This window comes from Carlito syrichta, unplaced genomic scaffold, assembly GCF_000164805.1.
Source record: "Carlito syrichta isolate Samal-C Ts95f unplaced genomic scaffold, Tarsius_syrichta-2.0.1 Scaffold301603, whole genome shotgun sequence".
NCBI lineage: Eukaryota > Metazoa > Chordata > Mammalia > Primates > Tarsiidae > Carlito > Carlito syrichta.
Genome location: NW_007245699.1, coordinates 64,524 through 76,753, shown reverse-complemented (window position 1 = coordinate 76,753; position 12,230 = coordinate 64,524). Strand labels below are relative to the sequence as shown.

At 45.5% G+C, this 12,230-nt stretch overlaps 1 protein-coding gene across 1 annotated transcript in view; it reads left to right on the top strand.

The window, feature by feature from the left end:
- Positions 1-2,707: 2,707 nt before the first annotated feature.
- The window catches only part of LOC103257170 (sushi repeat-containing protein SRPX), a 72,266-nt gene continuing 62,743 nt past the window's right edge, over positions 2,708-12,230 (top strand). The window contains exon 1 of the mRNA XM_021710834.1: positions 2,708-2,912. Within this exon, the coding sequence (XP_021566509.1) occupies positions 2,819-2,912 (94 nt within the window). The 5' untranslated portion in view covers positions 2,708-2,818. The remainder of the gene's footprint in view (positions 2,913-12,230) is intronic.

The window sequence follows — 12,230 nt, the reverse complement described above, 5'->3', positions numbered from 1 at the left end:
TCTACCAGTGAGAGGCCTAGAAAAATAATAATAATAAAAAGGTGCCATTGTAATTTGCAAAGAGAGTTATTTTTTAAAATTCCAGATTCTTTTAATTTATTTTCTTGTTCAAATTAGTTTTTCCCAGGGTCTATATTGAACAATGAAAGCTTTTCAAGGACAAATCATGCTTTCCCAATATTATGCCTAATTGTGTGCCCATATGATATATATACCTTACTTTTACAAAAATGGCATTTATTTTAGTATTCCCATAAGGTAAGAATATTACCTCGTAACTTTGTTCTACCCCTTTTCTTTGTCAGGTAAAATGAAAGGGTTATTTTGATTTACAAACAGCAGCTGAGCTTGGCTTGCTCCTTCAAAATATCCTTGCACAAAGAAAAAAGGTTATTTTGCGCTATAAACATTATATTTGAGATTTTTCTTCACATGTCACATTTTCTTTGCTTTTTGTTTTCATTTTTAATTGACACATTGTAGCAGTATATATTTATGGGGCACAATTTGATGTTTCAATACATATATATGCTGTATAATGATCAAGTCGTGGTATTTAGTGTGACCATTACCTCATGTATTTATCATTTCTTTGTTGTGAGGATATTCAAAAGCCAGAGAGCAACTTTTAAAAGCAAGTGTGGCATTTCCTGCCATTCAGCCAGACTCAGATGATAGGAGAAAGCCAGAAGTTTCTGCTCAGCCCAGTACAGAATGTATGCTGGTCTATGTGAGGAGACATTTTTTCAGAGGTGACATAGGAAAGAAAAGCCAGGCTAACCTGGACACGGTATTAATATTTGCGGTGCACATTAACCCTTGCTCACGGGTCTAAAAAAGTGGTTCTCCACTGGAGGCAATTTCTTCTCCTGGGGTACTTGGCAATACCTGGAGACACATTTCAGTTGTCACAAATGGAAAGTGGGGAGTTACTACTGATATCTGTTGTGTAGCGTCCAGAGGTGCTGCTAAACATCCCTCAGTGCACAGGGCAGTCCCCTTAAAAAATTTATCCAGTCCCAGATGTTAATAATGCCTAGGCTGAGAAACTTTGGTCTAAAATTTATCCTATTCTAAAACTTGCACCCCTGATGAGGGCAGGGGTGGGGAGGAGGGCAAAAGTATGTATCTGATCAAACTCTAGGTCACATTCCCTAAAGATTCTGATTTCATTGGTCCAGAATAAAGCCCAATATGGTATTTTCTATGAAGCTGTCCAGGTGACCTGTGTGTATACACTATTGAGAATGATTTTCTGGAGAGTCTGGTCTGATGGAGGCCTCAGAAAAACCTGACCTCCCCCTTTTTCTTATGACTGGGGAGCTATTGAAGGGTTGTTGGCTCCCTGAGGAGGTAGTGGCAGTGGAGAAACCCACTGAAGATGGAGTGAAATCGCCCTAAGTCCTAGACAGGACCAGATAGCAGTTCAAGTCTGGGACTTTTGTGAGAATTGAGAAAGGGCCTCCTTTCTGGATAAGCAAAATACCTGGTTTAGTGCTTCCAGGACTCTTAGCCTAGCTAACAGACAAGACTCCTGTGGCAAAGAGAAAGTTGCAGTGGATGTAGCTGGTGCCAAGACAGAGGGCTCTGTGAACCCAGAAGTGGCTGAATTTGGTTTCCTACTTGCCCCTTCCCCCAGGTGCCTTTGTGCAGTACTCAAAGTGCAAAACCTAATGCAGCAGTCCCAGTTGGAATTTGCCTTAGGTAAGATGTCTCTGAAGCATCAGAGGGGCAAGATACTGCCTTACTGGGTTTACCAAAAACAAAGCAAAACAAACAAACAAAAGTCTTGAGAGGCTTTATCAAGTGCCCAAAAGAAACCAGATCTGTCTTGCAGGCAACCTAGAAGCCCTATTCTGATGCTAGGATCTAGCAATGCCAGGCCACAGGGTGCAGGCTCCAGGCTGGTCTGGTGTCTTTGGGGTGTCTGACAACAGCCCAGGAAATGGGGGAATCCGGCTGCAGGAACCTACAGCTGTATCCCCGAGGCAGTGGGTGAGACGGGGAACTTTCTGTGCCATGTGCTCTTCCATCAGCTGACTGGAAGAAGAACTTCAAGCTTCATCCTAAACCACAGCACAGCAGGCAAGCACACGTTCCAGCCCTTGATTTATTCCTTCGCAAAAGAAAAACAACCCCCCCCCCCAAAAAAACCCCTCCTGGAATATGGACTTTGACGCCAGCATAACCACACATCCAAGTCCCAAATCCCACTCTGCCAGTAATGTGATGAACCTACACAAGTCTCCAAGCGTGGGTTTCTTCTTGGATAAAGTGGACATAAGTATAGCGAACTTGAAACGTCGTCATGAGGGTCAAACCAACGAACGTGGCGATAGTATTTACCCGCACTGGGCCACTTTGGTTGCCCCTTCTCTGTGTGACTCACGCAGCTTTCTGCAGACAGTAGCCATCATTTTAGACGCCCGGGTTCTTGGAGGCGGTTGAGCCACCAGTGTGTGTATTCGGGGTGAGGGGACTCGCAGATGGAGCAGAGAAAGATACTCTAGGATGTTTCGGTTTGCTGGGGCACGTCCCCGGCGCTCTCTGGTCCTGGGGGGACAGCCCCGTTTCCAGAAGAAGGGCTGGCACAAACGGAGGGAGTGGGTGGGTCGGAGCCCCGAACCACTCAGTGTTCTGGGGAGGCGGAGGAAGGAGGGCAGGCCCCAGGCGGGAAGGAGGGAGGGAAAGAAGCGAGAGGAGGAGTTTTCCAGCCCGGCCCTCGCCGGCTCGCAGCGCAGCCCCTTGGTCAGCTTGGTCTCCTCCCGCCCCCTGGAAGTTCGCTGCGCTGCGGAGCGGAGCAAAGCGCCGGTTAGCCATGGGGAGCCCCGCACTCCGGCCCGCGCTGCTGTTGCCTCCTCTGCTGCTGCTGCTGCTGTTGCTGTGCCTTCCGCAGTGCCGTGGCTTCCCAGGTAGGAGCCGGAGGCGGGGCTGCCTCCCTGGCTGGGCATCAGAGACCCTTGGAGCAGCCGCCCGGACCCTTCGCTCAGGACGGAGGGAGGCGCGGGGGCGCCCTTTGTTTCAGCCGAACTTGTCTTTCGCAGCCTCAACGTGGGGGTGACGCGGAGCAGGGCTGGAGTCGGGGCACCAGGAGGGGCGAACAGACTATCCCATCTCCAGACGCCAGGCGCCCTTGCGGCGCCCGGAGCCCGAGCACCCTCTGCGTCCGGGGATCAGGGATCCAATCAAACCCTCTTTGGCGTAGGAGGCTAAGAAGATCTGGCCGCGGACTAGTTTGCTAATTTCTCACACCCAGAGTTTTGTCGCTCGCACGTTTGCTCATGGCCCGGGCTAGGGAGGCTGGCAGCTTGTCCTGGAAGGAGCCACTACCCCCTCCTACTTGAGGGTCCAGGCTACCTCTTGAGGCTGCAGTGCACGAGCCACGGTGGAACGACTTGTGTGGACAACATGGGCGGGGCCTCCCCCCATCCCTTAACCTCCCTCCTGTTGGGGATTCCGAGAAAATCTGCGCCTCTGGGGAAGAGTTGCCAGCTGAGAGTGGTGACATGTGGCATGCACTTGGTTAGCCCCAGGGAAAGAGAGATACGCGTGGGCTCTGCTGGGCCGAGGGTGCGGCTTCTTGTTGCTAAAGGGCGTTGTCTCTAGCGTCTAAGGAGACCCTGGTGTTTCTTGGGGCTCTCACGGTGTAAGCAAAATCCTCGTTGGAGGTGCTGTTAAAAGCACCAGTTAACTTTTCTGTCCTTGTGTCTTAGGTTAGTGAAGAGCTTCAAGGGAGCAGGGCAACGTGTCAGGCATGCCTGTTGCCTTGGAGAGGACACATTTTAATTGAATGTTAATGGGGAAGTGGGTGATGTGGACTATAGGGCTGCAAATATTTGGCTTTGCATTCAACACTGTGGGCGGTTTAAATTTGGGTTCTGAGAAACAAACCTACCTAGTTCTGATAGAAGTATGGGAAATTCCCAGTAAGCATGCTGAGGAGATGTAGGTAGGGATGACTGCTGGACATTCTTTGCACATCCTTAAGTGAATGAATGAATAAGAATGTAAATTAATAAACAGCACATTTGTGTTTTGAGCTAACTCTTGTAAGTTTTAGGCTGTTTTGGAGGAACTGATTCAAAGCAAAGTGGAAAGGAGACCATCCTTAGTGCCAGGCAACTGCTATTCCCACGGTGTGTTAATACCCCACCTCCACCCATTTTAGCAGGAATCAGGTTAAAATGAGCCTACAGGGAAAGAGGAAGTCATCAAGTGCACCAAGAACAGCTTTTGGAGAGCAGGGGAATGAGGTAAGAGCTAGAAGCAGCCTTTTGCTCTGAATTTGGGGGCGCCTGTGAGCTGCCTGGAAACCTCAATTTCTAGTTGAGCATTTCTCAAATGGGGGGAGTTCTCTTCTGTTTGACCTCCCTCCCCTCTCCTTTCTCTGTATAACTTGCTGTCAGGCCCTAGCCACTGACAGACTCATGGGTTTGCCAGTTTGGGCATTCACCATGCCTCATCTTTGGGACCTGCCCCTGGCTTTCCTGGCTTTTTCTACCAGCTTGTAGGCAGTCCCCTATTGGGAGTCACCGTGTTCCTGCTTGCCACCACCTCCAGTGATTTCTAAACTGTCCTCTGGCTCTTCTCAGACCACAAATGAGCTGAAGCTGATTGGAACAGTTTGACAAACCCTGCTCTTGAGCTCTCTCTTGGCGCATCTCAGTGGGGTCTCTTGGGAAATGTGCTCCACTGGGGTTGTGAAATCCAGGAGAGGGGATTTCAGTCCAAGCCAGAGGATTTTGAAGCCTGGGCAGGGGAACTCTCTAGGCCCATGGGTCCTAAGGCAAATCATGTCAGCTGAGTTCACCAAGTGCTGAGTGACACATATTAAAGATTATTTCAAAGGCACTCTCTTACCAAGTGGACACCATGTCTTCGGTAAGAGAGAAGGTAAAGAGGCATTGGGTCTGGAACTTCTGAAAGAGGTAGATGGGGATCTAGGGCCCCATCAGTACCCCAATTATGTAACCATCTGTGTTTCAATAGTAAATCTGTCAGAGTGAGAGTAAATCAATCCCATTCCCACTCCTAGAAGGTCTCTGGAGTTCTTCCATCTTTGAATTTGATGCAGCTTTTTTGGCCCTCTGATCTATACTTTGCAGTCTAGCAAAGATGCAGTGCCTATAAAAGCCCACATGGAGTATATGGACAGTTTGTAGAAAAATTGTCTGTGTTTGTGTTCATATGCTTGTAAGAGATGGGAACTTTGATTCTGTTTTTATGGGTTTTTTTTTGTTTGTTTGTTTGTTTTTTTGAGCCGGAGTCTCACTCTGTTGCCCAGACTGGAGTGCAGTGGCTGCTCCCGGCCACCGCAGCCTCGCCTGCTGGGCTCCGGCGATCCTTCCGAGTAGCCGGAATTACAGGCATGCGCTACCACGCCCGGCTGATTTTTGATTTATTGTAGAGATGAGGTCTCGCTGCCCAGGTGGGTCTCAAACCCGTGGGCTCAGGCAATCCACCCACCTCAGCCTCCCAAAGGCGCGGGATTACAGGCTGAGCCACCAAGCCCGGTTTGATTCTGTTTTTAAATGAACTCTTGAAACTTTATTTGCATGTGAGACTTTGGAGGTTCACTTTGCCTCCTTCTGAAAACAAGGCTGAAGATGGAGAATGAGTACCATGGCCTTCAAGAAATGCTTTTTGAATCTTCTCATGTATGGAGAAAACTGGAGTAGTGTGGTTTCACTAGTTAGGAAAACCAAGTGAGTTTTGCTAAAAGCCATACCAGACCACATCAGCCAAGCAGTCTTGTGAATTGCCACATTTGAAGATAGTATTAGGAACTGAGCACCTGGCTCAGGATATACAATTAAGATCTCACCAGGAGCAGGATAGGAGTTTCTATTTGGAATTAAAACATGTAATCAGCGGACAGAATTACTCTGCGATAAAAAGGAGATATGCTGGAGAGAACAGGACATTTTCCTCTGGCATTTTCTTCATTGATAACACTTTCAGTACTTTGTTGTTAGTTACTATTTCTCATTTCACAGATTTGGGAGCTGAATAACACACCAGAAACCAATGTCAAAGGATCATCTACAGATCTTCCCACCTCATCAGTCCTTGAACCATAAACAAAGTACCACCCTTCTCTCTCAGATTATTACTATAGCATTCTTACATTTAGTCTCTCTCATTCTAACTCATTCTACTTTCTCAGGCCAGATAAAAGGGTCTTTTACATTTATTTACCTCAGTACCATTTTCATCACATTACTTCCCGACTCAAAAACTGAGATTAGCAACTCCTAGTTCTCTCTCAAGTAAAGTAGAAAGTTCTCAGTGGTTTTCAGGGGGCTACATAGTTTGCTTCCAGCCAAATTTTCTAGTCATTCTTCCCCTGGTTTTCTAAAATCCAGCCAAAATAGACTACCTGTCCTTCTGGAACTTGAGTCATATTTTCCTTCTCTGGTGGATACTGCTTCCTGCACCTAGAATGTCTCCCCTCATCCACTTGTCTGCCCAAATTCTGCCCATCGTCCAGCAACACCCCACAGTGATAAAATCTTTCCTTGACCCCTCGAACATGGTCATCTACCTTCCTTTAAACATCCATACCTGACCCACTTCGTGTCTCTCTTTTGGTATTTATCACACATGCTGTATATTATAATAATGTATGTACTCCTCCTCCTAGATTTTTGAAGGCTGGGGATGGGCTATGTCTTATCCTTATTTCTATTTCCTGTGATGCTTAGCAGAGCGCCTTGTGCCAAATGGATATTTATGCTTATTGAATGAACAGTTCCCTGTAACTCTGATGATGGGCCATTGGAGAGAAAAGAAGCTGAGGGAAACATGTGCACAGGTAAACAGGGCTTTGTGCCACCATGAATCTACATACATAGAAGTTATGACTTGCTAGCAACAGAGGTTGCTTTTAAATCCATGAACACCCTCTGTTTAAGCAATAACCTTCTCTGTTGGGGGCTGTAAGATGAGAGACTGACTGCAGCCACAAGCTGGAGTTTGCATTTATTATTTTTGTTGGCCACTTTGCTCTGGGCCTTTCCAAAGTGGTTGAATGGTTTCCTTAGTAAACGCAAATATGTGTGCTACATCAATTCCCCTTTCAGAGAACACAACTGAAATTGGTAATTGAAAGTGAAGAGAGAATTTAAACAGAAGAAGGTTTACTTTTGCCAGGCTATAACATAGCATGAAATTTGTAGCAGGCAAGTTATGATTAATGCCCAAGTTAAAGATTATCTTCCAGAATAGCAGTGTGAATAATAACCTCTCCCAAGTTCCAGTTTGAAGGGAGTTTCTCAAGCCAGACCCTCAGTTCTTGATTGTGTGATTTTTTTCTTCTTTTTTTGAGTCAGGGTCTCACTCTGTTGTCCAGGCTGTGGGCAACTGATTGTGCAATGGCACAATCAGCTCACTACTGCCTCCAACACCTGGGCTCAAGTGATCCTCTTGCTTTCACCTCCCAAGCAGCTGGGACTACAGCTTTACCACACCAGCTAATTTTTTTTTTTCTTGAGAAATGAGATCTCACATTTTTGCCCAGGCTGGTCTTGAACTCCTAGGTTCAAGCAGTTCTGATTCAGCTTCCCAACATGCTGGGATTATAGACATGAGCCACCATACCCGGCTGATTGTGTGATTTTTTAACTGCTAACTTTTATGGGCCATTTGTTTTAGAGGAGGTGGTCTTTTAAACTTGAATCTTTCTCTGGTAAATGTGAATTTAGCCCTGAAATATAATTTGTTTCTGCCTTTTCTAATGAAACCTGGGCTCTACCCACTGACTTACTTTTCAAAGTGAACACTGAATAATGAAATAGTTATGTGCTTGGGAGACAAGGATGAAGAAGGTATGTAATTTCTTCTCTCTAGTAGCTTTCTATCTTATGGATAAATAGACTTAGAGTTATTTCAAGTAGTAACTGTTCTAATACAAGTGGGTCAACAGGGCCTGGGAGCACAGAGAGGAGCCATGCAGGAACACAGGGCCTGAATATTAAAGAATGATGATGAAGACACTGATACGAAGATAGTGGCGCTAAATGCTCAAGGAAGGTGAAAATAGGGGGTGTGTAGGTTTCTCTAAAAATGTTTTGAAATTTGAGACAAAAATCTGTGTGGGTATCCTTTGAATGGAGAGAAAGTTCTATCCCAGTTAAAAACTACTATTTACTAGATCATCTTCATGAATTATATGACAAAACATGCACTTAATGGTCACAAAAATCACCATACAAAGTGGGATGAAATTACCAGAATAGATAAACTGATCAAACCAGTAAGCAGGTGACCTCTCCATTTATAGCCAGGTGTACAATTTCCAGTTCTTTTCATTTAAAAAGTAACACCAGACAAAATAGATGTAATCATAAATTGTAACTGCCTTCATGCCTGGGCTGGCAACTTATATTTCCCCTCCCTCCCACTTAAGAGTGTCTGGGACTTGGGGGAGAATCTTTAATCAATATTTGTGGATTATTGTTTGATTGAAGTAATTGTGATAGGTAATCAAACCATTCAATTTCAAATATCCCCTGTAGTATATCACTAGAATTTTCCAGATGATACTTTCCAAAGAAGAAAGACTGCAAGACAACTAAATAGAGGAAATTTGTCCATTTGGTCAGGCAATGAGTCAGGGCATAGTTAACTGTGAAGGTTCTTGGATATCAAATCACCCTAGGACACTATTCTAAGAGATATGGAAACTCCAGAGATTTCTGATAACAGGAGCTTCAGATAAAGATTTTTTAAAAAGCCAGGCATGGTGGCTCACGACTGTAATCCCAGCACTTTGGGAGGCAGAGGTGAGAGGATTGCTTGAGTCCAGGAATCTGAGACCAGCCTGGGCAATTTGGCAAGACTTTGTCTCTACAGTAAATTAAAAAATTAGCCAGGTGTGATGGCATGAGCCTGTGGTTCCAGCTACTTGAAAGGTTGAGTTGGAAGGATCACCTGAACCCAGCATGCCACTGCACTCCAGCCTGGGCAACAGAGTGAGATTCCAACTCAAAAAAAAAAAAAAAAAAAATTAGAAAAAAGCTTGAGCAAGAGAAAAGTCCTTGGTAGCACTGTTAAGCTCCCAAGTTTTCCAGATGATAATTGATTGCACCTGGATCTTACGGGTGCATGGTGCACTCTGACCTCAGAAACCTCTGGAGTGCTCATTCCCGAGCTGAATGATTCACTCTCCCGTAATCCTTAGCTCATACTGGATGCTTCTTTAGGCATTGTTCTCCAGGGAGAAGATAAATGGGTTTGGACAGTGGCTTGGATTATCCCAGAGGTTTGGGGTTGTAAATTGAGTATATTGGTTTGAAAACTTGTTTTATGAGTAATAGGCAGACAGATCCAAGCATAGAATTTGGGGGCAGACTTCCTGCCTTGGCCTTGAAATATCATTGCAATATTTCTTCTGTCCTGCTCTTGCAGTGACCTGTAGTGTGATAGGTCACGTGTAGCAGTAACTTGTCACTGGCTATTTGCTATATATATATTCAATTGTGCTTAATAAGCATCTCTTCAATGCCAAGTACACCCTAGAATTCTCTAATGGATGACCCTGACCTGCCACTTATTGTGTAGGTGGCAGAGCTGAATGACCCTGCCAATCCCAGGGATCCAAGATTGTTCACAACACTGGTTAACTTAGGGCTACAGAAGAGGAATTGAGTCAAGGTTTGGCAGGCCTGTTGTGGAGTGGTGAGGAAGTGGTGGTGTGGCTATGTCCTTCACCTTCTAAGATTGTCCCCAGGGAGGCCATTCCTCATAGGAACTCTGACAGACATCTTGCTACTGACTCAGTGTTCCTCAGACCACAGCTCCAATTCCTTTCAGTCCTCAACTTTGAAATTCTGTTTCCATTTAGATTTTAGCTCAGCTTTCCAAGGAGTAGGACCATGTTATTTAACCATTACCTTTCATGGAGCCGATGCCCCCAGTCACTTGAGTAGGTTGTGTGGTCTTGTTCATTTTTGTATCCTCATAGCCTAGCAGGAAACCTGGCTTCTGGGAGGATGTAAGTGGGTCTGTGTAATGACATCTACCAGGGAGCATGCCTCTGGCCAGCCCTGAGCCTCTGGGTGAGTATCTCAGGCTCTATCTAGATTCTTGCAGGAGTTTCTCTCATCAACAACCAGGGTCCTCTGCGTGGGCTGTCTAATTCACAGAACTGTGGAAACTCAGATTGGGAGAACACCTGAGAAGGTAACTTTTCCTGCGTGTAAGAGAGGAGCCTCTGAGGCTCAACCAGGTGAAAGGATTTGTCTGGGGTCACACAGGGAGCTGAAGCAGAGCTGGAAGTAGAGCTCAGTCTCTTGATTCCAGCATTCCGAATCTTCACTCTACCACAAGCATGTATTGAATTCAATTTTTGAGTGGTCTCTACATGTTAGGTACCTTGTTGGGCACCAAGGATAGGCAGGCAAGAATGAATTGCACAGTACAGTTACTGAGCCCATGTCCAGAGTTGATCTCAGCATTGTTTTTTATATCCACGCTTGGCTGCACTCTCAACATCTCATATCTGGGACTACTTGGATGTTTCTCAAGGGTTCTGAGAAGTTGCTGCCCCAAGATCAGTCTTTGCCCTCTTTTGAGGACATCTGGGTCCCAAATGCTTCCTCTCTATAATACTTACTTTGAGCTCCTCGGCTGATTTGTGATGACATTTTTAACAGCTTTATTGAGATATAATTCTCATACTTAGACATTCATTCATTTAAGTTGTACAATTCAATGGTCTTAGCATATTCACAGAGTTGTGCATCCAACGCCACAATTAATTTTAGAACATTTTCATTATCTCCAAAAGAAACCCCAAGCCCCTTAGCTACCACTCCCCAATCCCCATCACCCCCCAGCCCTAGGAAACCACTGGCCTATTTTCTGTTTCTACACATTTGCCTAATCTTGACCTTCTATAAAAATGGAATCCTACAATTGTGTGTGTGTGTGTGTGTGTGTGTGTGTGTGTGTGTGTGTGTGTGTGTGTGTGTGTCTGGCTTCTTTTACTTGGCATAGTCACAGTTTAACTGTGGCAGGATACTGGCAAGAGTCAGCCAATAGTTCCTGCCTCCCATAAAGCACCTTTGGGTGAATTAGAGAAAGATGCCCTGTCTGGGCACATGTAGATCTATGGGCACAGGGCTTGGTCAGGAAACAGATTTGGGGTTAATTAGGAAAAGGATAGAGGCAAACCCAGGACTCAAGACTCAGAGAGTAGAGGTAGGCTGGATTTGTGACCCCACTTGCTCTTTTGGTGGGTGTGATTGTGGGTGCTGTGGTGCAGGGAACTCCCTAAACAACCATCTACACAGTCCTGGATATCAGTAGCTTAACTCCAAATGGGACAGAGCTATGGACCCTATATGCCTTTATAGCTTGTTACTATGTAAAAGGAGAACTCCATTGCCACCACCACCAATGAAAAGCTGTGCTCGTGTGCCAGTAGTGTCCATGGTGTACCCTTGGGTCATCTGGGAGCAAGTCAGAAATGCAGAAGCTCAGGCCTCAACCAAGACCTACTGAATCAGCACCTGCATTTTAACAAGGTGCCTCCAATGATTCTTATACATGAAGAAATTTGAGAAGTACTGAATGAGTTCAGCCTGTTGCCAAGACAAGATGGCTTGACTGTTTAAACTTCTACAGCACAATGGCTTGCTTCCCTTGCTCTCCCTTTTCCTCTTGGCTTTGCCTTCATCAGCGAATCCTCTGGCCTTCTTTTCCTAAGTCCCTGACATTCCTGAGATAAGCGTGTACAGCCTGTAGGTTTTTCCTTCCTTCTCTAACTCAAAAACAAATGCAACCCCCTTTGACTTCATCTCCTTTAAAGTCTTCCTTCCAGAAGTGCACCCCCTGGCTTGGTTTAGTCTCAAGCAGTAGCAAAACACATCTTCAGATTAATTGGTGACAGGGGCCTTGTATGACTTTTCCCTGCAGCCAAGATATATCTCATGAGTAACTTTAGCTACTTAAGAAAACCAGGCTAGTGTGATCAGGCTACTCTTGCCTTTCCGGCAAGACCTTATCCAGGGGTGAGAATTCCTGGAACTGACCAACACTTAAAGACATAGTGACTACTTATCTTTATACCAGAAATTGATACTACTGGGGTTAGGGGAGAGGCAGCACCTTGAGAGATAGATGAGAATAAGACCAGTGGGTTAGTCGGAAGAGCATACCCAGCCCCTCACATTAAGCCCTTCAAACTCCGCAAACTGGGCAAGTCAGGAAGACAATTGTTAACAGCA